General features: G+C 48.6%; 1 protein-coding gene across 1 annotated transcript in view; it reads right to left on the bottom strand.

Annotated features, from left to right (window-relative positions):
- Window positions 1-19,238, bottom strand: part of LOC147108355 (procathepsin L-like) — a 32,187-nt gene extending 12,949 nt beyond the window's left edge. Inside the window, exons 1-5 of the mRNA XM_086004952.1 lie at window positions 19,110-19,238; window positions 9,946-10,087; window positions 5,947-6,069; window positions 4,103-4,261; window positions 1,356-1,580 (exon numbers count right to left, since the gene is read on the bottom strand). Coding sequence (XP_085861078.1) covers window positions 1,356-1,580; window positions 4,103-4,261; window positions 5,947-6,069; window positions 9,946-10,077 — 639 coding nt within the window. The 5' untranslated portion in view covers window positions 10,078-10,087; window positions 19,110-19,238. The remainder of the gene's footprint in view (window positions 1-1,355; window positions 1,581-4,102; window positions 4,262-5,946; window positions 6,070-9,945; window positions 10,088-19,109) is intronic.
- Window positions 19,239-24,645: the final 5,407 nt, after the last annotated feature.

The raw sequence follows: 24,645 nt of genomic DNA, 5'->3' as shown, positions 1-24,645 counted from the left end.
GGCGGGCTTAACAAGGTCAATCAAGGGAAAATAGCGTGGGTTGGCCACAAATCGATGGAGGCGGGACATTGACCTGACAAGCAGCAGTCCCGCCTCCAACGCGCCTGTTATAAATCTCATCATCAAGAAACTAGTTATGAAATAACACTGGACGGCCAGCTGGTGGCGCCGTCCAAGGAGTATAAATACTCGGGCGTGGGCCCAAGCTTGCCAGGGACATTTTGTAAGACAAGGAGCTAGTGAAATACAACTAGACTTCCATGTTCTGAAACAAGTTGATTAAAGCCTTGCTTAATGCTCAAACCAAGTGCGTAGTGAGTTTTATTATGTCAGCGCCCCCGTCACAAAATCGCTCCTAATGACGCAGCACTTCAAAAAAGCTGTAAAGCGCTTTGGGATGTCCTGAGATCGTGAAAGGTGCTATAGAAATACAAGTACTTTCTTCCTTCTTTGTTATATGCCCTTTAATCCAACAAAGTGGTTTTATTTGGTGTTGGGTCCATTTTTGTGCTGTTTAGTAGAGATCCCCAGTGCCAGTCTACTCCATGTCATTAACGTATCCTCACCCTCACAGAAGGATTAGTGATTTGAGGCCTTCAACAACACAAGTTATCAAGAAATCATTTGCTGTTGATTTCTGGGAAATATTTCTGACAAGAATGTTTTATTATGCTCTTCTTTTTCTTGACAAAATTCTCCATTTGAGATGGAACCACACTAAGGCCCCCAAAATCATGCCATGGGATCCTAGTGTATGAACTCTTAACATGGAGTTCAGTTGCAATTCCTTTCTCTGCTATTTTAGTGGAGATGGGATACCATCATTTCAAACTCGTTAAGTATTTGTATTTCAGGGCTTTAAACTTATAAATTACATACATCAAATGCAAAAAAAATTTATGAAAAACATAATTCACACCCCTTGATGACTGAGTTAGTAAATGCGTCATATGGTGTGTTACTGATCCACATAGAATAGGAAGGACCCAGGTATGATCTCTTATCTATGCAGAGTTGACTGATCCCAACTGGCAAAGTGATGGGGGGGTGCTACAGTTGGCCTCAATGTCTTGGATAAGGAAAGTAAATCAGCTGGATGTCCTGCTCCTAATTCCTATCCAACAATCCATGTTGTAAAGTATACATATGAAAGTTGAGCGAGAACAGGACCGAACATGACTCTGACGCCACCATGGTTGAGTGGACCCAATGTCAAGGCTCAGAGATGAAGAAGAGTTACTTGTGTGACATACGAGTGATCAACAGACAACTGTGGAATTGTACTCCAGCGTGAAGCAGTACATTCAGAAAAGGAGGTGAGCAATGGGAGAAAATTTGGAGAAAAAAAAACTTACAGATGCAGTGTATGGATAATATTTCTCTGTGTCAATCCCACCATTCGATTTTACGTAGCTGAAGGCATGATTCATCAGCCCACCATTGCACCCATGGTTGCCCTCTGAATTGGAGCAATCAACCAGGTTCTGCTCGCTCAATGAGATGAGTTTTCCTGTTTTCTTGTACGCCTGTCCCTCAAGAGCACCAACTGCACTAAAAGCCCAGCATGAGCCACAGTGACCCTGGAAGCAATGATAACAATAATTGATATTAATACAGTAATAATTGTGATATCTCAAGTGCAACTTTTAGATATATTATGGCTTGAAGATGACACACAACAACCATAGTTTAAAACTGTATGCAATAGAAAGAGCTCCAAGGTGGTAGCATATCAGAGGTCCAGCAAGTGTCAGCAAGAATTGGTCAGACATCCATTCGTACCCACGATCCTCCAATCTTGGTTAAATTGGTGCAGAGAAGCATCTAGTCAGTCAGGTGCTTCTCCTCTGTGATTGAGGGAAGATTAGAGATAATGATATCCCGGTGCCTCCACCAAGTAATCAGTCTCAATGCAGCATTGATGGAAGCCTTAGTGCAAGTCAATCGAATAGCTTCAAGGCCTAGGATGTTGCATATTCTAGGGAGATCCAATTTGGAGCGAAAAATAAAACAAATATCTCCAGCACTATGTTTCTGATTCTCCATTTGGCATGTTCTCAATATCTAAACTGTGCTTTAACAAGGGAGGCACTGGGCAGATATCAGGCAGATATCCAGAGGGAGGAATGAGGAGTCACCTTAGGCCTTGCTTATACAACTTTTGGCTCATGAATCTCCCAGTCAGAGGCTTGTGGTCCCCTTCCAGCACGTCAATCTGAGAATGATGCAAGGCCTAAGGCAAATCTCCCTTTACAAGACATTACCATGGATAAAATGACCAGCCAGCAGAAAGATGGGTGTCACTGCACCATTGTAGGTTTCTGAGGACTTAAGCCCTGAATTGAAACCTGCCCATCTGCTCCTCTGGGCCCCAAGAAGGAAACCTTGGGCCTTCCCTGACCTCGTCCCCTTGACCGCGATGCCCTCCTGAAAACCCTTGCTAAGCACTTACCTGACTGCTGTGGACAGTTCCTTCATGTTCCTGGTAGCAGCCTCCTGTTGCCTGAAATCTTGCAGTCCCCAGCCAACCAGCTAGTGCTTCCCACCAGATTTGGGTGGGAGACTGACGGGCACAGTCCAGATGAAGCCCGGTAATTAAAATCCCCAGAGCCTGACACTGCAGAGGGCCAGACGATTTCCCGTCTGTCTTGGCCCCCGCCCGCACTTACTCCCACTGGGAGTTAAAATCCCTACTTTCATATCTAGATTAATTCCAGGATACTTTGTGGCGCTCTGGGGTGAAGTTGTAAGATGACACTATGGTACAAGGGATGACCATGGATATATAGTTTTAAACAATGGGGTGAAAATTGGGCGGGTCCTACAAGAGGTGTGTGATCCATTCCGCCAGATTACGGCCCAGGAGGTGCCATTTACCCAACGGCATCTGAGGCACAAAAGTTCAAACTAACCAGTGCATAAAAAGTCTAAACACAGGACAGGACTAATTCCCCTGGGTGAGGCAGCAGGGCAGCCAAGATTCGGGGGCAGAATGGCAAACTGATGTCATAACTCCAGCCTTCTCTGGGAGTTTCCAGGGGGACCCTGTCTGGGGCGGAACCTTTGTCCATCCCAAACATGTTCCCCTGGGTCAGAGGGGGCTGAGCGGGGTTTCCCAACACTAGGAGCGCTCCCTTCCCCAGCCTGTGGGACCCAGCATAGTGTGCCCAGTTAAATGAGGTGTACCAGCCTCCTGAAGGGCACAAGTGGACCCACCAGAGTGCGGGGGATCTAGGTTAGGAAAGCAGCCTGGACTCTGGCGATAACATACTTTGTAAGGAGGTTGAAGAAATTGGGGAATTGTTTTTCTCAGAGGAGGGGGAACTGAGAAGCCCACCACCCCCACTCAAGACGGCAGCAGAACGCCAGAGTTGCCAACCTGTGTGGGCACTCGAGATGTTTCCATAGAGTTGGGGAACAAACAATGGGTCTATGCAAATTACACACCCTCTCCCTGGCACCACATACTTTGGCAAAGTCAGCACTGGAGGCCATCAGCGGGCACCAAGTCAGCGGAATGGCTGGGAACATAGGAATAGGAGGAGGCCATTCAGCCCCTCAAGCCTGTTCTGCCATTCGATGAGATCATGGCTGATCTGCGATCTAACCCCATATGCCTGCCTTTGGCCCATATCCCTTAATACCTTTACTTAAGAAAAAGCTATCAGTCTCAGATTTAAAATTAACAATTGATCTAGCATCAATTGCCATGCAAATTCTGAGCCTATAGTAGCTGTGAAATTAACGCTGTGTAGCATTGTATGCGGAAAAATCCGAGGCTATAGGAATCTATATATAAGGCCAGTACAATATTGAGGGTACAGACCAGGTGGAAATTAAAGGACAAAATGCGTTTAACTTAGTGTATAGATTTTTTAATAATTGTCACCTCCTATTTTCTCCCCTCCCCTCCCCTCCAGAAGGCACAGACTCAAACCTGAGGGACAGTTCAACAATTTCAGAATTCTCCAGCACTAACATCCCTCACATTGATGAGGAAAAACAAATCACCAAAAGTCACAAAAATAGTTTGATCCCTCCTTTTCTAGACAGTTACATTTTTTTCAGATACCTTAGCCATCATTCTTCTTGTCATTTTTACCTGGTTTTTCACTGGAGTCACGTAACCTTTGGTCCTCCAGTCAACGCTCTGAGGAAGTCTGAAAGGTTTGGGCCCAGTTGGAGCAGGCTCTTTCCTGGTTGAGTTCTTGACTTCAAGTAGATGGAGTCGATTCATAAATTGATGGAACTCCTCAACTGTCTGTAATAATCAACAGATTGGTACAGTTAGGACCGGCGCCAAAAAAATCCTTAAAACCACAAAGCAAATAAGCAGATCAGAAGCGTCAGCTCTCACTGTGACTTTTCAGCCATGAAAAGCTTGTGATTGGTCCAATCTACTGCTGGCAACCACAGCTATTCCAGTATGGAACAGGAACTTCAGGCTGAATAAAGCCCAAGACCAGTTAACCTGCATTCCACTATTAAGTATGCAGATTCTTTCCTATATACACAATTAAGGCTGGTTGGAATGAGTAATGAGGCGGGAATTCTTCCCGGCCCTGGGGTTTTCCCCACTTTTCTTCTCTTCCAAAGATCATGACTGGTGTTGAAGCCTATTAGCATTGCTAGTTTTAGTCCTTCAGTACCATTCTTTAGATGTAAGCTTAAACAGTGAATGTCAGAAGGTTATTTTACCATGTTGGCATCACAGCTGGGGCCATTCCTATTCTTAACTAATGTCCACACAGGCACACTTTCCACTCAGGATTACTCAATGGAGATCAGGAGCAAGAACCCTGGTTGGAGATACCCCTGGCCAGGCTTGGTAAACTTGACATTATCACACATCTCCATACATTGATGGGCATGGAGCTGGGAAGTGACAACATGTTCATGGACATTAGAGAGGAAAGGGAGGTTGGAGTAGAGAGTGTGATTGGAGGGTGGGTCTTTTGAGAACCCTAGGCAGTTAATGTCAGCAGACGAATCGAGCACTATAGCCAAGCTCGATCCTTTCCTCACTTGATATCCGCACACATGGGGGGCGATTTTCGTCTCTCTACTGTCTGTTTTTAGGCATAAACGGGGCAGTAGTGGAAGGGAAGCCTGGAAGAAAAAAATCTGCCAATTTACCGTTGGAGATCTAGCTGTTTTAATTTTTGGGCAGATCTTGACAGGAGTCCATGCTCCCACTGGAAAGAAGCAAATAGGGGTCAACTGGAGCGATCAGTATTCCCAGTGCCACCGTTAACTACTTAACCTGCCCATGGGTGGTAGAGATCAGGAAGCCGCAAATTTCCAGATGTATTTAAAGGGATTCTTAGCTGCAGTCAGGGAATGCTGGAGGCAGGTCCGGCGCTCAGTCTTCCTTCAGTCCCTTGAGTATTTTGAGCCTTAAAGGCTTCTATAAGTTAATCTCCTTGCTGCTGCGGGTGCTGCTAAAATTTCCCTGCCGCTGCAATCTGCTGCTCCGTTTCACTCCCGACGCTTCCATCTTTAAAGGGCTGCTGCAGGCCCATGATGGACGCCTGCCCGGCTGGATTTCCCGCCCTCCCAAACGCTGAGCTCCGCATCAGCAGCACGATTCGTACTGGCAGCTGGCCTGTTGTATTTAAATGAGGCCCGACCACTAAAATCGATCGGTTCTCCTGCCAACACCATCAGGTGGGCAGAGCAATCTCCCCACCGGATAGGCACCAGGGATGAACATTCACCGAATGGACCTCCTAACAGAGATCACTGAGTAGTGATCGAGCTTCCTGGTCCCAGGGGCACTGAGGCTAATTGTACTACCTCTATTACGCCCCTGGCTGAGATCGGCTAACACAGTATAGATTAGGGCCTTGTGCCTTCTTGGTCTGTATAACTCAATTCCACATACTCTGGTCTGTATCTTAGAAGCCAAGTCCCTTATTGTGACACAACAGTTGTATTCCCACTCACAAAGTCTCCAAAGTGGTTCATTCCCAGCTGGAACGAGTGTTTCCCCATCGAGTGCTCCAGATTATGAAGCTGGATTAATTGTAAGTTTTTCTCCCACACCATCCTCCTGTAATTACCTTCATTCTTGGAGAAAAAAAGGAAAACGAATTGGTCACATGACAAGGTAAATGGTAACTTTATATTTAAATAAACACGCCTTTACAATTCAAAGTGTAGTTGCTGTTGTATCTTTGCACTCCTCCCTCTGAGAATAGAGTGAAACAGTGGAAGGATTCGCATGCTGATTAACAGTCTGATAGGCCGCAACATTCACGCTCCGTCCATGGCCATAACCGTCTTTACACCAGCCGGTAGGATGGTTAGTCCTGTATGATGACAGGGTTTTATGGGCTCCCACAGCCCATACAAATCAGACCGAGCAACCAGCTGGATGTCAACCCAGAATTCCGATCTGTGGAGCGGGGTTTGAACCCTGCACCTTTCAACTCAGAGGCAGGAATGCCACCAGTAAGACAAAAGGCTCGCTCTTACAAAACTGTAGAAAGTGATCAATATTGTTTGATTGCAATTGTTTTTCTTGCGTTAGGAAGGGACTGGGTGGTACAATTGTTATCACTCTGGCCGTTTACTCCTGTGATTTGACAGACTAAACATAAGAAATAGGAGCAGGAGTAGACCATTCAGCCTTTCGAGCCTGCTCCACCATTCAATAAGATCATGGCTGATCTTCTACCTCAAATCCATCTTCCTGCACTATCCCCATGCCCCTTTATTCCCTTAATATCCAAAAATCTATCGATCTCTGTCTTGAATATACTCAACTACTGAGCATCCACAGCCCTCTGGGGTAGAGAATTCCAAAGATTCACAACCTTCTTGAGTGAAGAAATGTCTCCTCATCTCAGTCTTAAATAACCGACCCCTGTTCAGCAGTGACCTCAAACACCTAAAACAAAGGTGTTTGAGGTCACTGCTGAACAGCAACAACCTGCATTTGCTCAGCTCTCCCTCAAATTAATTTATTTTTACTGTGTTTATTTTATATATTTCTTTCTTACCATTTCCTTCTTCCCATTTCTCCCCCTGCCAACCCCCCTTGACATACATCACCCCCTGCTCAGAGAGTGGGCTGATAGGCTGGTCCCAGGCATGGGCCAGCGCTGGGCCAGGGGCCCGTTCCTGGCTTATATACAGCAACTACAGCTGGAAAAATGCATGTGTGTGGACCGTGGTTGAGGACAGAACTAGGCTCGACTGAGGTGTCCCACAGTGGATTAGCTCATTGACACGCGCTTTGAAAAATGGTCACTTAAGGAATTCCAGTGCTATCAGCACTTGCAGCTTAGCATGAGCCAGTCAGGGCTTTCAACAGCAGAGGAGTTAAAAACAATTAAAAAAAAAAACACTTCCCTGTATTTGGAACACACGAAGGCATGTTTGTTTGTTTGTGTGCCCTAAGTACGTAGAGACTGAAAATCTCACACAAGTTCTATGAGTGCAAAAGCAGTTGGAAATAGGGAAGTGAAACTGCCCTGAAGCCATCTTGTTTTTGCGGTTCAGATGTCTTCAGCCACTTGCAAATGGGAACAAGTAGTTTGTCACCGAAGGAAGTATCTACTAAAACATTTTCATTTAGTACATTTGGACCATACAGGACAAACAATGGTAGGTAGTGAGGGTCAGTAATTGTTTATCAAAGTAGTGCCACTATTGCAAGGATTTTTGGAGAGGGGTTTGTGGTTTGTTAGATAAAGAAGAAAGAAAATGCTTAAAGTTACACAGGAGCATTTTGATAAAAGACTGATCAGCGGGTAGGAGCTTTGATGGTGTCTGGTTACTAAGACCGATTGTTCTCTCTGGGCCCCCGCTGGGCACTTGACAGGTGCAGCCTACCTGAGGTGTGCTGCGCCTGTGAGGTGAGAGGTGCCTAAAAATTGTCCTGGCCTGGCCCACAACTACACCCCTGGCGACTGTGACCTATTGGCTGCTTTTGCCCAGTGAAGCAAGAAGGTCCTGAGGGGTCCTAGAGTGGGGAAGGGGAGCATAAAACCTGGGGCGATCAGCCGTCTTTAGATGGTTCCGACATAAGTCCCTCCGCCAGATTTCTTCGGGTGCCCCTCCCACCTCACTTACATTATTACGCTGGGTCTGCACCTACTCAGGTCCAGGCCCAGTAACAGCGCTCTGTGTCAACCCAGGAAGTCCCGGGGCCGTGTAATGGGGCAGCGACCTCATGTAACGAGTCTCCGCCCCCTTTTCCTAATCCCTACACTTGAAGAAGAAAATCCCCCCTCCCCCCACATTCTCAAATGTATGTTGAACACTTGGCCATATGAATGGATCCAACATTACCAGTTTCTGGGGCCTATAGTTCTCTAGATATGCACTATGGATACGGTAGTGTAGCGGTTATGTTACTGGGCTAGTAATCCAGTGGCCTCGAGTAATGACCGAGAGAATGTGTGCTCAAATCCCACCATGGCAGTTTGAGAATTTGAATTCAGTTTACAAAATCAGTTTGGTACCGTGAAGCTGTCAGATTGTCATAAAAACCCCACTGGTTCACTAATGCCCTTTGAGGAAGGAAACCTGCTGACCTATACAGGAAACTCTTTGGTATACGGGACCGCGATGGCGCCGGTTGATTAAAAATTCCGGATGACGGAGAGGGTTATCTACTGAGGCTATTTTTAACAAACAAAAATAAAAAAAATCAAGAAATGTGCAGTATACAGTAATTAGGTACTCATCTACAAAATGTTGTGTTAAATGGATGGTGGAAGATGCTTGATTAAGTACAGTACTGCCAGTTGAGGGTAATCCATAACTCTTTAATTACTTAACAGTAAAACAAAACTTATACAGTAAACAGAAAAATGGCGGATCGGAAGAGACTACCGGCAGCGCGGGAGAGTCAGGCTCCTGTTATTGAGGTGTTCGGACTTCCGACAGCGCCAAGAAGCCGAGTAGTGGCGGTTTGGAGAACTACTCCCACTGACTAACTCGGCCACCGCAGGAGACTCGGACTTGGCAACATTTCCAGTTATTGAGGTGTTGGTTTCGGAGTATGAATTTTGCCGGTTAATAGAGAATTCTGGATATTTAGGTGCTGTTTAAACGAGAGTTTCCTACATATGGCTCCAGTCCAATGAGGTTGACTCTGAACTGCTCTCTGAAGTGACCTAATAAGCCACTCAGTTGTGTCAAACTCAGGGCAACTAGGGATGGGCAATAAATGCCAGCCTTGCCAGTGACACCCACACCCTGAGAATTAACAAATAATGAAGACCAGACATTAATGCTGCAGGTAACAAGACAGTAGTAGGACATATACATTATTATGACATGGCATTCACTTGCTCCACCTCCCCTGTGGCTCTAAGTAGAGACACTGCTTTATGTGTTTCTAGGCCAACATTTATTGTTGTGGGCTAATGCTGCCTGGGATTTGCTTCCCTCGCTTTCCTTCCCTTGCTGCCCATGAGTGAAGACAACAAATGCTATCAGGAGACAGGTTTTCCCATCATACATGAAGTAAGTGATAGGAGCTATGTCTCCTTTCCTGGCTTCGACTGCCCAGTGTACAGAACCTCACCAGGTGAGTAACAAAAGAAGATCTTGGAAAGAGGACGTACAGGAGCCCCGATTCTCTGATTATGGGAGTAATGGTGTTGAGCTGTGCAAGATCTCCTGTACCTGCAGTGTAGAGGGCTGATCTGGCCCAACAGGATATTTGAGCCAGTGAAGATACTCTCCTGGCCATAGGAAGCTAGGATTTACTTAAGAGAATAGTCTAAAATACAGAAGCCAGAATATATAGAATAAGAGCAGAAAAGACCCAACAATGTGACCTCTCATTATAACATCTGTACTCATCTCATCATAATTGGCTGTACAAGAATAAACCATGGGAGTTGGGCACAATTTGTGGTTATGGGCATTGCCGTGGATATTCAGATATTTGGATTTGACTGAAGTTCACTTGTTTTAGCCACTTACCTCCGCATACTGCTTATTGTGAAATGACTTCCAGTTCAGCCAGGCTTCGTTCAATGCAGGATCAAGTGTGTGCGTGAAGGTAACAGCTAGAAAGGACAACACCAAGCAAATGGAAAGGAAGGAGGCCTTCATAATGGATTACCTAATAAAATGAACATTCTACGGTCAATGACAGGCAATGAACAACCATTCATGTACAATCAACTGGAATTACAAGCTTGTGATAGTTTGTAGCTTATGTCCAATGTCTACCTATTTCATTCTGAGCCTTTCTAACTCCCAAGGTAAAGAAACTTGAGCCCTTTATGGTGCATTTGTTTTAAAGAGCTGGTTCCAGTGTAATATCAATGAGGTGACTTCTTCTTGTGCCACCCGAGGCACAGCACCACTGGTGACAACCATAGACAGGAGCTGCCACCGGCGTGAGATGGTGCATTCCACCATGGAGTTCTGGCCATGGGGGGGCTGAACTCTGCCCCTTTCACAGTGTTGGCTGTGTGCACCTTCAACTGATGTTGGGTAAATCTATGGCTGGAGAGTTTATAGTTACACGTGACACTGGGAAACAACTCATCATATCAAACAAGTCCCATTTGTTTTAAGGTGGTGTTTGGGACTTTTGAACAACAGTGTCAGGCCGATCTAGTGCATAGTCAGTTCTTCATTTCCATTCTGTAATGTAAATTCAGAGCATCAGCAGCCTTAACGCAAGGGTGGATGTGGAGAAACTGCTTACACTTGTGGGTGAGTCCAGAACAAGCAGACATAAAAATAGCATATCCTGTAACAGATCAAATAAAGAATTTAGGAGGAACTTCTTTACACAGAGAGTGGTGAGATTGTGGAGTGGTTGGTGCAGAGAGCACCGACACAGCCCTTTATGGTGCGGTTGTATTAAAGAGCTGGTTCCAGTGCAATATCAAAGAGATGGCACTACAGGTGGCTTCTCCTTGTGCCACCCAAGGCACAGCACCACTGGTGGCAACCATAGACGGGCGCTAGATGGCGGTCAGTGCTAGATGGCGCTTTGCACCATGGAGTTCTGGCCATGGGCGATTTCAGGGAGAAGGGAATATAGGGATATGGGGACAGGGTGGGAAGAGGTAATTAGTGTGGGAGGAGGCTTAAATGGAGTATAAACATAAGAACACAAGGACATAAGAAATAAGAGCAGGAGTAGGCCATACGGCCCCTCGAGCCTGCTCCACCATTCAATAAGATCATGGCTGATCATCGACCTCAACTCCATCTTCCCGCCCGATCTCCATATCCCTTGATTCCCCTAGAATCCAAAAATCCATCTACCTCAGCCTTGAATATACTCAAAGACTCAGCATTCACAGCCCTCTGGGGCAGAGAATTCCAAAGATTTACAACCCTCCGTGAGTGAAGAAATTCCTCCTCATCTCTGTCTTAAATGGCCGAGCCCTTATCCTGAGACTATGACCCCTGGTTCTAGACACTCCAGCCAGGGGAAACAACCTCTCAGCATCTACCCTGTCAACCCCCTTCAGAATCTTGTATGTTTCAATGAGATCACCTCTCATTCTTCTAAACTCCAGAGAGTATAGGCCCATTCTACACAATCTCTCATCAGATTGACATCAGCATAGACCAGATTGGGAGAATGGCCTGTTTCTGTGCTCTAGGTTCTGGGAGAACTGGGAGGGCCACACAGGGACGTAGGGCTAGAGGAAATCACAAAGGAAGGAAGGTGTCATGAAGAGACTTGAAGATGAGGCCAAGAATCATGATGTTTATTCTCTGGGATATGGAAAGTCAGCAGAGCTTGATGAGGAAAGGGATGATGGGGACATGATCTTCAGTGGGGGTGAGGACATTGGCATTCTGGATGACTTGTAGTTTCTGGATGGTGAAAACAGCAAGGACAGGAAGGACAATTTTGGGAAAGTCGATAAAAGTATGGATTAGGGTTTTGGGAGTAGAAGAGGAGAGACAGGGGTTGAGGCAATCAATGAGGTGAAAGAAAGCAATCTTGGTGGTGGATTGTAATTGGGGAAGAATCTGAGCTCAGGGTTGAGCAGTCCACCAAGGTTCTGCACCTCTGGGTTTGGCTTGTTGTGGCAACCAGGAGATGGAATCAAGGCTGGAGCCACATATGTATTCGAGGGACCCAAACTGAGTGCTTTGATTTTACATTAAGCTGGAGAAAGGTTTGGCTTATCCAGGTCTAAGTTTCAGATAACCCCTAAATTCCTTTGAAGGTCCAAGAGTACTATTTTAGCATGTGGAAGATAGCACAGATACTCCAAATGTTTCTCTAAGGTCAGACAACACTATCATGAAGAGCCCGAAGAATGCTAATGAGGATGTAATTACACATTGGGTGTGAATTTCCAAGAGGGTTCTCCTGATTGTCTGCTGTAACTTCAGCAACAGATCTGCGGAAACTCCGGAGGAGAAGTATAAATGGCACACGCCGTTTCTCTGGGGTTTCCGCGGATGCCCGCTGATGTTCCAGTGTATGATGGTGCAAAGTCCTGAGGAAATTCACCCCTGCTGTGTAGAACCACAGCTGGCTTAACACCTCAGTGGCTGCAACTAACGATACAGAATCCAATTCACACAGAGCAACAAGCTAAATATTTGCTGTTTGCACGTTGGCTGCCACATTTGCCCACACAACAACAACACTGGCTATGCTTCAAAAAGTAAGTCATTCGCTGTGAAGCTTATTTGATGTGAAAGGCAGGATATCATTTAAAGTTGCAATTTGCAGGGCTTTGGGGAAACGGCAGGGGAGTGGGACTAATTGGATAGTTTTCAAAGAGCAGGCATAGGAACGATGGGCCAAATGGCCTCCTTCTGCGCTATAGGATTCTATGAAGCTCCTTCTTTCTTAAGCAGCTGTAAAATAGGCAAAGCATTTCAGAAAAGCCATTTTAGGTTTGAGAAAATGAGTGGAATCCACCTTAGAGCTAGTTACCAAGGCAGATTCCAATATTTGCCACATTCCAGATTGGCATCAAGCCATAACTTCTTTTCAGCGAAATTGTAGGTGCAGATATTTGTTGGCAGTTACCGAGTGCAAGATCTAAGACTGCCAAAGACAATTTGGCACCTTCAAAAATGGTGTTAATTAGTACAAAGCAGTTGAGCCACCTTTAAAATTGAGTCAACAGCTTCAATTTAACCCTAGTACGATAGCAAAATACTGCAGATGTTGGAAATCCGAAATAACAACAGAAAATGCTGGAAAAACTCAGCAAGTCAGGCAACATCCGTGGAGAGAAATTTGAGTTGACGTTTCGGGTTTGACCCTTCTTCAAAACTGGAGAGAAAAGGAACTAGATCGAAGGCAGGGCTGCGATCGGACAAAAGAATAAAAGAACCAAAAGAAGTAAAAGAGATTAGAAGCTAGATGAGATGGTAATAGGCTGTGATTAGGTGTAAAGTGTACTGGCAGGGCAAAAGATAGCTGCCAGGTGTGAGAGAGAAACAAAAGGAAAGGGGGGGGGGGGGGGGAAAGGAAAGGAGTGGAAAAATATAAGTGAAAATGAAATAGGGGCCAAGGTTATGATCTGAAATTGTTGAACTCGATATTGAGACCGGAAGGCTGCAGACTGCCTAATCGGAAGATGAGGTGCTGTTCCTCGAGTTTACGTTGAGCTTCCGTGGAACAGTACAAGAGGCCAAGGACGGTGAGGTCCGAGTGGGAATGGAGCGGTGAATTGAAATGACAGGCGACCGGAAGCTCGGGGTCACCCTTACGGACTGAACGGAGGTGTTCCGCAAAGCGGTCACCCAATCTGCGTTTGGTCTCCCCAATTGGGTGACCGCTTTGCGGAACACCTCCGTTCAGTCCGTAAGGGTGACCCCGAGCTTCCGGTCGCCTGTCATCTCGTCTAGCTTCTAATCTCTTTTACTTCTTTTGGTTCTTTTATTCTTTTGTCCGATCGCAGCCCTGCCTTCGATCTAGTTCCTTTTCTCTCCAGTTTTGAAGAAGGGTCAAACCCGAAACGTCAACTCAAATTTCTCTCCACGGATGTTGCCTGACTTGCTGAGTTTTTCCAGCATTTTCTGTTGTTGCTTCAATTTAACCACTGTGGTCATTCAAAAACCAAGACTTTAGAAAATTAAGTCCTGGTTACCCACTGCTGCTGATTTTTTAACATACCGTACGACCATTAGCAACAGTATGTGAGAGCGGATAAACTGATGGTGAGTTTAGCACCAGATAGCGATCAAGGAAACCTCTCAAACAAAATCTGTTGTTTCTCAATAAAGGTTTGGTACAGAACAAACCAATGTCAGAAGCTGCTCACACATTGTTATCTGTACAGAAAATCTCAGAACTCACTGATTACAAGTTATACTGTGTGGTGTAACAGTGCATAGAAGCTAGTCTGTGTATTGTTACATCAGGAAACCAGGTATAGTTGACGTTCCCAATGCTTTACAACTAATAGATCAGATTCTGGTATGCAGGTTCAGGGCTGTAGTGTGTCTGCTTGATCTAACAAGTAAAAATTGAGAACTTATATGCATAAGTCAGACACTTTGTTCCTCTGGATATTGAAATATAGACTTAAATACTATTCTCCTGAGTTTAAAGTCTTTCCAATTGCTGAATAAAATGCATTTCTTGCAACAATAACAATTTGCATTTGTATAGCGCCTTTAATATAAAAAATGATCCCAATGCGCTTCAGAGGAGTGTAATTAGAAAAAAATTGACACCGAGTCAAATAAGGAGACATTAAGACAGGTTGGTCAAACAGGTAAATTGTAAGCAGCGTCTCAAAGAGAGGGAGAAGGAGGAGAGAGAGGTGGAGAGCCAAAGAGGCTTGGGGAGGGAATTCCAGAGCTTAGGGCCTAGCGAGCTGAAGGCACGGCTGCCAATGGTGGAATGAGTGAAGTCGGGAATGCACAAGTTGAGTTGGAACAATACAGAGTTCTCAGAGGGTTGTAGGGTTGAAGGAGGTTACAGAGATAGGGAGGGGCGAGGCCATGAGGGGATATGAACACAAGGATGTGAATTTTTAAATTGAGGCTCTTGTAGAGAGCCGGCATGGGCTTGATGGGCCGAATGGCCTCCTTCTGTGCTGTAACCATTGTATGATTCTATAATTCTATAAGGCATTGGTGGACCGGGAGCCAGTGTAGGTCAGAAAGCAAAGGGATGATGGGTGAACAGGATTTGGTGCGAATTAGGATATGGGCAGCAGCGTTTTGGATGATCTCAAGTTTATGGAAGTCACAACCTGCTATAGTGTGCAATCACTTGATCCTCATGGCTGGTTGCATTTCTACTAATGTTCAATTTTCAATACCTGTTTACCTGGCAAGTGATTCACTTAGAACGGTTAAAATAGAGGCTGGGACAAAAGCAAATGGCAACTTCCTGAATAACGGAATAGGTCAAGTTAGTGCAACAAGATAATCAAAAAGGCTAATGTAATGCCAGCCTTTATATCTAGTGGACTAGAATACAAGGGGTTAGAAGTCATGCTGCAGTTATACAAAGCCCTGGTTAGACCACACCTGGAGTACTGTGCTCAGTTCTGGGCACCACACCTTAGGAAGGATATATTGGCCTTGGAGGGAGTGCAGCGTAGATTTACTAGAAGGATACCTGGGCTCCAAGGAATAAATTACGAGGAGAGATTACACAAACTAGAGTTGTATTCCCTGGAATTTAGAAGATTAAGGGGTGATTTGATTGAAGTTTTCAAGATATTTAGGGGAACTGATAGGGTAAATTGAGAGAAACTATTTCCGCTGGTTGGGGAATCTAGGAAAGTTAGAGGCAGACCTTTCAGGAGTGAAGTTAAGAAACACTTCTACACACAAAGGGTGATAGAAGTTTGGAACTCTCTTCCACAAATCTGAGATTGATACATTTTTGTTAACCAAAGGTATTAAGGGATATGGGACAAAGGCAGGTATGTGGAGTTAGGTCACAGATTAGCCATGATCATATTGAATGGCGGAACAAGCTAGAGGGGCTAAATGGCCTATGTTCCTATAAAATCTGTATCCATTACAAAATGGTTGACCTGGCAGGATGCTGCAGTCAGTAGGGATGTTCACTATCGAGCTTCTATCAGAGACTGTAGCAACGACTGATAGAGCAAAGGACTATACAGTCTATTAGGTAACATAATTACATAGGTAACAATCTTATTCCTATATATTGCCTAGGACTGCTAGAAAGCTGCTAGAGGTATCTCCCCAGATGTGTCCCTTTAGGCAAATGGCCTCATCATCCAGAGCAGCCCCAGTTCCCAGGTTTCAGCAGTTGCATTACAATCAATGGACTACGTACAAATGATGATGAAATCAATTACATCACTGGCCTACTTTTTTTCACCAGTACTTTGTTAATTAAAAAAAATATTTTAATACATTGTGATGTGATACAATGTGATACTCTACCCTGAGGGCTCAGTGATAAACTACACCATAACTGAGCCTGAGGGAAGTCCTGGGTTCAATCCCTGCTATAGGAACAGGAGTAGACCATTCAGCCCCCCTCGCCTGTTCCGCCATTCAATTAGATCCTGACTGCTCTGTGCTGAATAAGCAGAGCTCAGGGTTCCTGCATCTCATTGCCACCCAGTGACCACCCGCCGACTGAAAGTATGTGGGTGAGGAGAGGATCAGGCTACACGATGGCAAAATGACCCATTGGTACTCACACCCGATGAATGGTCACTTCCAGAGGGTTGCCAGTGCCCATGGTGCCCCAGCGTGAATCAGACTAATGCTTTTAGAATAGGGAAGCAAATTAGAAAGGTAAAACTCTCAAACGTACCCCTGACAATGAGTCTATCGCCCCACAGGCTTTAGAACATTGACAGTAAATCCAATGGCCCAGTGTACCAGCCCAGGCTCCAGATGCCCCCAGTGTACCAGCCCAGGCTCCAGATGCCCCCAGTGTACCAGCCCAGGCTCCAGATGCCCCCAGTGTACCAGCCCAGGCTCCAGATGCCCCCGGTGTACCAGCCCAGGCTCCAGATGCTCCCAGTGTACCAGCCCAGGCTCCAGATGCCCCCAGTGTACCAGCCCAGGCTCCAGATGCCTCCGGTGTACCAGCCCAGGCACGGATGCCCCCGGTGTACCAGCCCAGGCTCCAGATGCCCCCAGTGTACCAGCCCAGGCTCCAGATGCCCCCAGTGTACCAGCCCAGGCTCCAGATGCCCCCAGCGTACCTGCCCAGGCTCCAGATTCCCCCAGTGTACCAGCCCAGGCTCCAGATGCCCCCTGTGTACCAGCCCAGGCTTCAGATGCCCCCAGTGTACCAGCCCAGGCTCCAGATGTCTCCAGTGTACCAGTCCAGGCTCCAGATGCCCCCGGTGTACCAGCCCAGGCTCCAGATGCCCCCAGTGTACCAGCCCAGGCTCCAGATGTCCCCAGTGTACCAGCCCAGGCTCCAGGTGCCCCCAGTGTACCAGCCCAGGCTCCAGATGCCCCCAGTGTACCAGCCCAGGCTCCAGCTGCCCCCAGTGTACCAGCCCAGGCCCAGATGCCCCCAGTGTACCAGCCCAGGCTCCAGATGCCCCCAGTGTACCAGCCCAGGCTCCAGATGCCCCCGGTGTACCAGCCCAGGCTCCAGATGCCCCCAGTGTACCAGCCCAGGCTCCAGATGCCCCCAGTGTACCAGCCCAGGCCCAGATGCCCCCAGTGTACCAGCCCAGGCTCCAGATGCCCCCAGTGTACCAGCCCAGGCCTAGATGCCCCCAGTGTACCAGCCCAGGCTGCAGATGCCCCCAGTGTACCAACCCAGGCTCCAGATGCCCCCAGTGTACCAGCCCAGGCCCAGATGCCCCCAGTGTACCAGCCCAGGCTCCAGATGCCCCCAGTGTACCAGCCCAGGCCCAGATGCCCCCAGTGTACCAGCCCAGGCTCCAGATGCCCCCAGTGTACCAGCCCAGGCTTCAGATGCTCCCCGTGTACCAGCCCAGGCTCCAGATGCCCCCAGTGTACCAGCCCAGGCTCCAGATGCCCCCAGTGTACCAGTCCAGGCCCAGATGCCCCCAGTGTACCAGCCCAGGCTCCAGATGCCCCCAGTGTACCAGCACAGGCTCCAGATGCCCCCGGTGTACCAGCCCAGGCTCCAGATGCCCCCAGTGTACCAGCCCAGGCTCCAGATGCCCCCAGTGTACCAGCCCAGGCCCAGATGCCCCCAGTGTACCAGCCCAGGCTCCAGATGCCCCCAGTGTACCAGCCCAGGCCCAGATGCCCCCAGTGTACCAGCCCAGGCTGCAGATGCCCCCAGTGTACCAACCCAGGCTCCAGATGCCCCCAGTGTACCAGCCCAGGCCCAGATGCCCCCAGTGTACCAGGCCAGGCTCCAGATGCCCCCAGTGTACCAGCCCAGGCCCAGATGCCCCCAGTGTACCAGCCCAGGCTCCAGATGCCCCCAGTGTACCAGCCCAGGCTTCAGATGCTCCCCGTGTACCAGCCCAGGCTCCAGATGCCCCCAGTGTACCAGCCCAGGCTCCAGATGCCCCCAGTGTACCAGCCCAGGCTCCAGATGTCTCCAGTGAAGTCCTATTGCGCCCTCCCTGGAAGAGGCAGTGGAGGAGGGAGAGAACGTGCGCCACTTTGCGATTTTTCCGGTGATCTGTTTATTCCCATTACGACGGTCACTAAAATAACTTTTTTAAAACGCCGATAAAAATAAGATAAAACCCCAGAGACACGATAAGGGTTCGGGGAGAAAAATGAGAAACAATTAAAGGGAATTAAGAATTTACACTTGAACCCATGTCCACATCAAACCGAAACTGTTTCTTACGTCCCACAAACCCCGACCGGAGGCTCCAACCCTTACTTTAATATCGTTTCTTAACTAATTTTCTGTTTGAAGAACGACCAAGAAACATATTTGTTTTAATTCTCCGTTTCTACAGGTTCAGTAAGAGATGGGGATTTAAGCCAAGCCCTTGGGGGGGGGGGGGCGGGGGGAGCGTTCTTTGGGATAACGATCCCACTCAGCGCTCCTGTACTTTCCATTGAAGTCCCAATTCTGACTTAACATCAAGTTGCAGCGGGAGTTTTCGGAATCGTGAAAATGCCTTGCTGATCCCAGGAAATCCAGAGATGTTTAACTCACCTCTCCCTTAGATCTAACCCAAATCTTCCAATTCACACCAAAAATATATTTCAAGGACCAGTTCCCCCTCCCAACCCCTTACCTTTCAACGATTCCCCTCCTTGTAACACGAAGCTGCTGGAGAGACTGATAAAATCGAACTGTTTTCGGTTCTTATCAGTGCTCTGAGACTCCTCCCTGGGTGACACAGCTTCATGTGACTGCTGTCGCTTTTCTTTGCGTAATGTTCGGTCTCCACAGTGAAGGGTTTTGTTGCTAAACTTCCTCTTTGCGATTGAATGTTTCCCTATTGTACTGTGATGAAATCTCATTGCCCAACCTAGTTGGCTCCCTCAGGGCCAAGGACTGTTTAATCTTGGAACACAGTCTTAGAGGAACGGTTAAGATTTTTTTCCTTCTCTGGTGCACTGGGGGCATCTGGAGCCTGGGCTGGTACACTGGGGCCAACAGGAGCCTGGGCTGGTACACTGGGGCCAACTGGAGCCTGGGCTGGTACACTGGGGCCAACTGGAGCCTGGGCTGGTACACTGGGGCCAACTGGAGCCTGGGCTGGTACACTGGGGCCAACTGGAGCCTGGGCTGGTACACTGGGGCCAACTGGAGCCTGGGCTGGTACACTGGGGCCAACTGGAGCCTGGGCTGGCACACTGGGGGCAGCTGGAGCCTGGGCTGGTACACTGGGGGCAGCTGGAGCCTGGGCTGGTACACTGCAGTAACTTAGGCTTCCCTTTAGAATGTGTAAGGATTGTTAGATAGGCGAGGCACTGAGAAAACTATGACACCGTTAAACCTGTAGAAATTAGAGGATTATATTTCTGCACGTAAGTCAAAACTTTAATTTAAAAATAACCTAGCCATTAATTTACTTTTGCTCAGCTGGGTATCTGACATTAATGGAAACCCATCCACATCTTCAAGGTCTTCTAAGCCAAACAAATGAGAAATCTAAAGCTGTCTAGTTGCTGTTTGCGATCAAACAGATGGCAGATGAAGGCATTAAATAGAATGAGTGACAGTGGACAGTGTAAGGTTCTCAAAATTCCCACATTCCCTGAAGGTTATTAATAAAAGGGACCCTGTATGGACAATTTAAAAAGGGTACCTAAAAGATGGCGTCCAAACCTCGTGACCAAAAGCCTGTAAGATTTTATAAGCTTGGACTCTGCAGCACAAGCAGGCAGTTTTGGGAAATCGAAACTTAAAATGCATTTCTGTGAAAAGGACTTTGTGTTTGAAAAGCCAGACAGCTAGACAAACATTGAATATGCATTTTTGTCAGATCGAAACAGATCAACCCAGTTAGGCCTAAGCATAAGGTCATTAGTTTGTCCGCATAAATAATCGGAAACAGCTTAAAGAAGCCACCAAAGCTGCACAGGCTGATTAAAATGCATTAATGACAATACAGCCATCGGGGCCATTAGGTGCGATAAACGGCCATCTAAAGCCAGTTAGTTTAGATTGGTATAATCATTTAAACAGCCCGCCAAAAGTCAAACAACAGACTGACCTGATTTGGCACGCAGATAAGGGTTTTCCTATGGGAGTATAAGTATAGGCCCATTGGTAGACACGTTGCTCTTCGCTTTTGGCGCTTCTTCTGCCGTTTCGTCTTGCTTGCTGGCTTGCTAGCGCTCCTGCGCTTGCCACCTAGCCACTGCCCGTGGCTTTTCCCCAAATCCATCAGGGATACCGGCACAGCACCAGACGAACGCGGGCAGACCAGGCCAGGCCGGGCCAGGCGATGAGACGAGACGAGATGAGATGAGATGAAACCAGACAAAATGATTTCGAAGAAGATTGAAGAACGCTTCGAATAATCGGGCCTTCAATCCAGCTTACATCCGACTATCTTCATGCAATATTCAACTGCCACCCGAAGAAGAAGAACCATCATCCCTGTGAGGTAAAGTACCCAAGCAAAGACTTTAATCTCGGGGTACTTTACCGGGACAACGCCCTTGCCGCGCCCTGAGACCACATGATGATGGCAAGCTCCAGAGAGCACAAAGAGTGAACCCCAAAACCCCACAACTGTTATAACTCAGCAGATTTTGACTTGGTGAGCATGAATTCCTGGCCCCCTCATAGCTTAATCTAGTTAGGCACTATAGGTGGGATAAGGGTTAAGGGATTTTGTTAATGTATGTTGTTCCCTCGATGTGCCGTGTGTTCCCCATTCCCATTTGAGTATATTCTTTTGATAAGCTTGTAACTACCTAGTGACTTTTTCCAGTATTTGTAATTCTTACTTCTGTTTTTAATAAAATCTATCTTGGTTTTCTCACACCCAAACCACTTGTCTACTCGTTTTTCTGTATCGCCGCCTGTACCTAAGTCCAGTGTCGAGAACCCAGGGGTGTGGGAGTGATTCGAACCACTCACAGGCAGTCAGGGGCATAACTGACTGGGCACACACCACCCCCTACAGAAAATGGCGACCGTGGCAGGACACCGGCAACAGGGTTGCGATACAGTAGACAATGGTTCAGATGAGCAAACCATGATGGAGGAAAAGATTTTTGATTATGTGTTTAGCAAGATGAATATCACTAAGAAGTGGATCACCAGTTTGTTAAGGGCTCGGCGTCCAGTAGATGCAGCAGCTAAGTGGACAGAGGGAAAGGAACACAAGAAGTCCTTAGAGAAGGCAGTCTGGCTGATGTGTTTCAAAAAGCAGGTCCAGCTTTTGGACAGGCTCGTTGCAGCACAGGCAGCCGAGTTAAAGGAGTCAGCCCTGGAGATCCAGGATAAGGCTCTAGCAGGGGAGAAGTTATTGGTAGCATTGCAGGCTTTGAATCAGGAGAGAGCGTATTTAATGGGAGAACACAAGGCCCAGTTGGAATACCTATGGTGCCAAGTCACCGAAGCCAAGGGAAATGAGTTAAGGTTGTGGGAAAAGAACGCCCGCTTGGCAAGGCAGGTTAGGGAACAGGAAGAGAAAGTGCAGGAGGTAAAGGCAGCTTACAAGCTAGCGAGCAAGCAGGGGTTTGAGGAGGCAGTCCATGGCCCCTGTAAAGAGAGGATAGAAAGTCTGAGCCTGGCCCTCAGGAAGGCAAAAGGCATGGTATGCCTCATAAGCCCAAAGGCAGGTCAGGCGGATATTATGGGGAACGAGGGGAGGACAGTTCCAACATCATCGGTAGTGCCCAGGGACGACCCGGTTGAGGGACAGGAGGTCTCACGACCACCACCCGTAGCGCCAGGTTTTAGCGAGGTCTGGCAGCAAGGGGGGGTGGAACCAGAGGTGGGAGCGGAGGTGGAGCAACCCCCGCCAGGGAGGTCGGAGCCGGGACTGATGTGCCCAGCACGGCATCGGAGGTTCGGCCCACCTGTCAATGGCAACGATGAGGGACCCCTCCAAAACCAGTTCGTATTACCCTATAGCACCCAACAGCTCAGGGCTATGGTCAACCATATCCCAAAGCTGTCCGAAAAGGGAGACCCCTCGATCCACTTCAGGGAGATAGAGCAGGCAGCCAGCGTCAACGACTGCGATGGCGCTGAGCAGGCCAAGATGCTGCTATTCTCCCTGGAGTGTAGTCTCCTCCAATCCCTCTCTGATGAGTGTAAGAGGTGGCAGAGCGGGTATGAGGAGCTCAGAGATGCGGTTCTGGAGACCATGGGGATGAATGAGGGAAGTCCTTTCTCCCATGTGGAGAAGATGGTCCAGCTAGCAGGGGAAACCCCGCAGGCTTTCGCGGACCGGTTATGGCCGGTGTACCGGAGGGCCTGTCCGGGGACGCCGAACCGGGTGTTCCTGAATGGGAATCCCCTGGCCCATTGGCTCCGCTGCCTGGTGGCGAACAGCTTGCCACAGGTTCGACCCCAAGAACCCCCAGACCACCGAACTTACGGTGATCAGACAGTTGACTCTAGCCTATAAGAACGGTAGGGGAACCGATGCACACCCACCTAAGGGGAAGGTGCATGAGGTAAAACCCGGACCGGGTAGGAAAGAGTGGCACCAGGAAGGGAATAACCCCCCCAACACAAAGACGAATTGTTACGGGTGTGGGAAGTATGGTCACTGGCGGAAGGAGTGCAAAAACCCTTGGAAAGACAACAAGGGAAAGAATTCCACAGCCCCAGCCCAAAAGGTGGGGGCAGGAATCCCTCCCGCAGAGGTCGAGTCACTTTCGGACACCATGAGGTCCTTACTGACTGGCCAGGGGAGAGTAGCAGCCGCTACCGGCGCTCTGACCCTGTCAGCCCCACCCAACCAACAGCCCTGACTAGAGCCAGCGTAGCCTGTTTACCTGTGTTCTCTCCGGTATGATGAATGGAAAAGACCCCACTTGGAGATGGAGGTAGAAAAGGTGACGGGGACCTATCTGTTGGACACGGGGGCATCATGCACTGTGGTCTACTCAGATAACCCCACCACCTCGCCTCTATCTAACGGGGTCCCATACAGTCTGTCAGGGTTCACAGGCAAAGAACAGGCTGGCTCGTTTTCCATCCCGCTCGCCATTCGGTTAGGACCACTCCGCTCCAAGTGGACCTGTGTCCTGATGAAATGGGAAGTGGAGGATGGAAGAGGGGTCCTAGGGGCCAACTTTATTGTGGGCCACGGGATCCTAGTAGATTTGAGAAATCATTGCCTATGGGGGGCAGGTAAAGTGAAGAACGGTGAGTCGGCGGACCTGCAAGGGAGCACCAGAGGCAGCACATAAAGAGCACCAGAGGCGGCGAGCAGCGAGGCCCAGAGAACCAAGAGAGCAGAGAGTCGGCGGACCTGCGAGGGAGCACCAGAGGCAGCACATAAAGAGCACCAGAGGCGGCGAGCAGCGAGGCGAAGAGCCCCGAGAGAGCGGAGAGTCGGCGGACCTGCGAGGGAGCACCAGAGGCAGCACATAAAGAGCACCAGAGGCGGCGAGCAGCGAGGCCCAGAGAACCGAGAGAGCAGAGAGTCGGCGGACCTGCGAGGGAGCACCAGAGGCAGCACATAAAGAGCACCAGAGGCGGCGAGCAGCGAGGCGAAGAGCCCCGAGAGAGCGGAGAGTCGGCGGACCTGCGAGGGAGCACCAGAGGCAGCACATAAAGAGCACCAGAGGCGGCGAGCAGCGAGGCGAAGAGCCCCGAGAGAGCGGAGAGTCGGCGGACCTGCGAGGGAGCACCAGAGGCAGCACATAAAGAGCACCAGAGGCGGCGAGCAGCGAGGCGAAGAGCCCCGAGAGAGCGGAGAGTCGGCGGACCTGCGAGGGAGCACCAGAGGCGGCACATAAAGAGCACCAGAGGCGGCGAGCAGTGAGGCCCAGAGAACCGAGAGAGCGGAGAGTCGGCAGACCTGCGAGGGAGCACCAGAGGCGGCACATAAAGAGCACCAGAGGTAGAGAGCAGCGAGGCCCAGAGCCCCAAGAGAGCGGAGAGTCGGCGGTCCTGCGAGGGAGCACCAGAGGCGGCACATAAAGAGCACCAGAGGTAGAGAGCAGCGAGGCCCAGAGCCCCGAGAAAGCGGAGAGTCGGCGGACCTGCGAGGGAGCACCAGAGGTGGCACATAAAGAGCACCAGAGGCGGCGAGCAGCGAGGCCCAGAGCCCCGAGAAAGCGGAGAGTCAGCGGACCTGCGAGGGAGCACCAGAGGTGGCACATAAAGAGCACCAGAGGCGGCGAGCA

Source organism: Somniosus microcephalus, chromosome 13 (genome assembly GCF_052327205.1).
Source record: "Somniosus microcephalus isolate GS21.2 chromosome 13, FLI_Smic_1.0, whole genome shotgun sequence".
In the NCBI taxonomy this organism is placed as follows: domain Eukaryota; kingdom Metazoa; phylum Chordata; class Chondrichthyes; order Squaliformes; family Somniosidae; genus Somniosus; species Somniosus microcephalus.
Note: the sequence above shows the minus strand (reverse complement) of the source record. Positions and strands in the feature narration are given on the sequence as shown.